This window comes from Camelina sativa, chromosome 8 (genome assembly GCF_000633955.1).
Source record: "Camelina sativa cultivar DH55 chromosome 8, Cs, whole genome shotgun sequence".
Lineage (NCBI taxonomy): Eukaryota > Viridiplantae > Streptophyta > Magnoliopsida > Brassicales > Brassicaceae > Camelina > Camelina sativa.
Genome location: NC_025692.1, coordinates 9,346,129 through 9,347,103, shown reverse-complemented (window position 1 = coordinate 9,347,103; position 975 = coordinate 9,346,129). Strand labels below are relative to the sequence as shown.

At 38.4% G+C, this 975-nt stretch overlaps 1 protein-coding gene across 2 annotated transcripts in view; it reads left to right on the top strand.

The window, feature by feature from the left end:
• LOC104706787 (O-mycaminosyltylonolide 6-deoxyallosyltransferase-like) overlaps positions 1-749 on the top strand; it is a 4,454-nt gene extending 3,705 nt beyond the window's left edge. For both annotated transcript variants that reach the window (XM_010423014.2, XM_010423012.2), the window contains 2 exons: positions 94-315; positions 453-749. In XM_010423014.2, coding sequence (XP_010421316.1) covers positions 94-315; positions 453-521 — 291 coding nt within the window. In that variant the 3' untranslated portion in view covers positions 522-749. The remainder of the gene's footprint in view (positions 1-93; positions 316-452) is intronic.

Below are 975 nucleotides of genomic sequence, written 5' to 3'. Positions count from 1 at the left end.
GTTGACAGACTAGTATTGGTGTTTCTTTGAATCAGTCTGAAGTTGTAATGCCAAAAAGTGACCACATAATTGTCTGTATATGTATTTCTACAGATCATATGCCCATTTATGCTGGATCAGTTCTATTGGGCAGAAAAAATGTCTTGGCTTGGGGTTGCTCCTCAGCCATTTAAAAGAAACCACCTGCTTCTGGAGGAAACAAATGATGAGAACATCAAGGAAGCTGCACAAGTGGTAGCAGAAGCCATATACGATGCACTGTCTGCAAAAACTAGGGCTCGTGCCATGGAAATCGCGAAAATATTATCTCTTGAGGTAGTTACGATAAGATTATTTTCTCCTACTGATTCATAGCTCAAAATCAATGAATTCTTTCAGGAAGTCTTCTCTTTTGTAGTTTGAGTAATTTTGGCAACTGATAGTTTTAGGGTATCCAAAAATAATAATTTCAGGATGGAGTCACAGAAGCTGCGAGAGTGCTTAGAGAAGAGGTGTGTGAAGATGTCTCGGGTAGCAACTGAATATATTTGGATGAGCATAGTCATAGAACAACGTAAAAGCTTTATGTCAAGTGATGGTGGATCAATGCATACTGATTCTTTCTTCGCCACCAACCTTAAAATAACGTCTTAACTTTCTCTTTTCTACTATTTGTGCTTCATTTGATAGTACTACTCTGGATCAAAAATTGTAAGACGTTAACTTTCTCAATAGCTTGACAAAAAGTTGAAAATAAACCAATTCACATATTTAGCCGGTTAGCGTAATCGAAATGTATAAACATTTGGTCTGGTCCGGTTCGGTACGAGAAGGACGAAACCGAAATAAAAATAAAACTCGTTTGTTTGGGATTTGTAGAAGACGAGTCTCTCTTTCGACGAAAAACCCTACGATTTCATCGACTCCTTTACTCTTCTCCGACCACCGTCTCTTTTCTCTTCTTCTTCTTCTCTCGGCGGAGGACAATAAAATTCG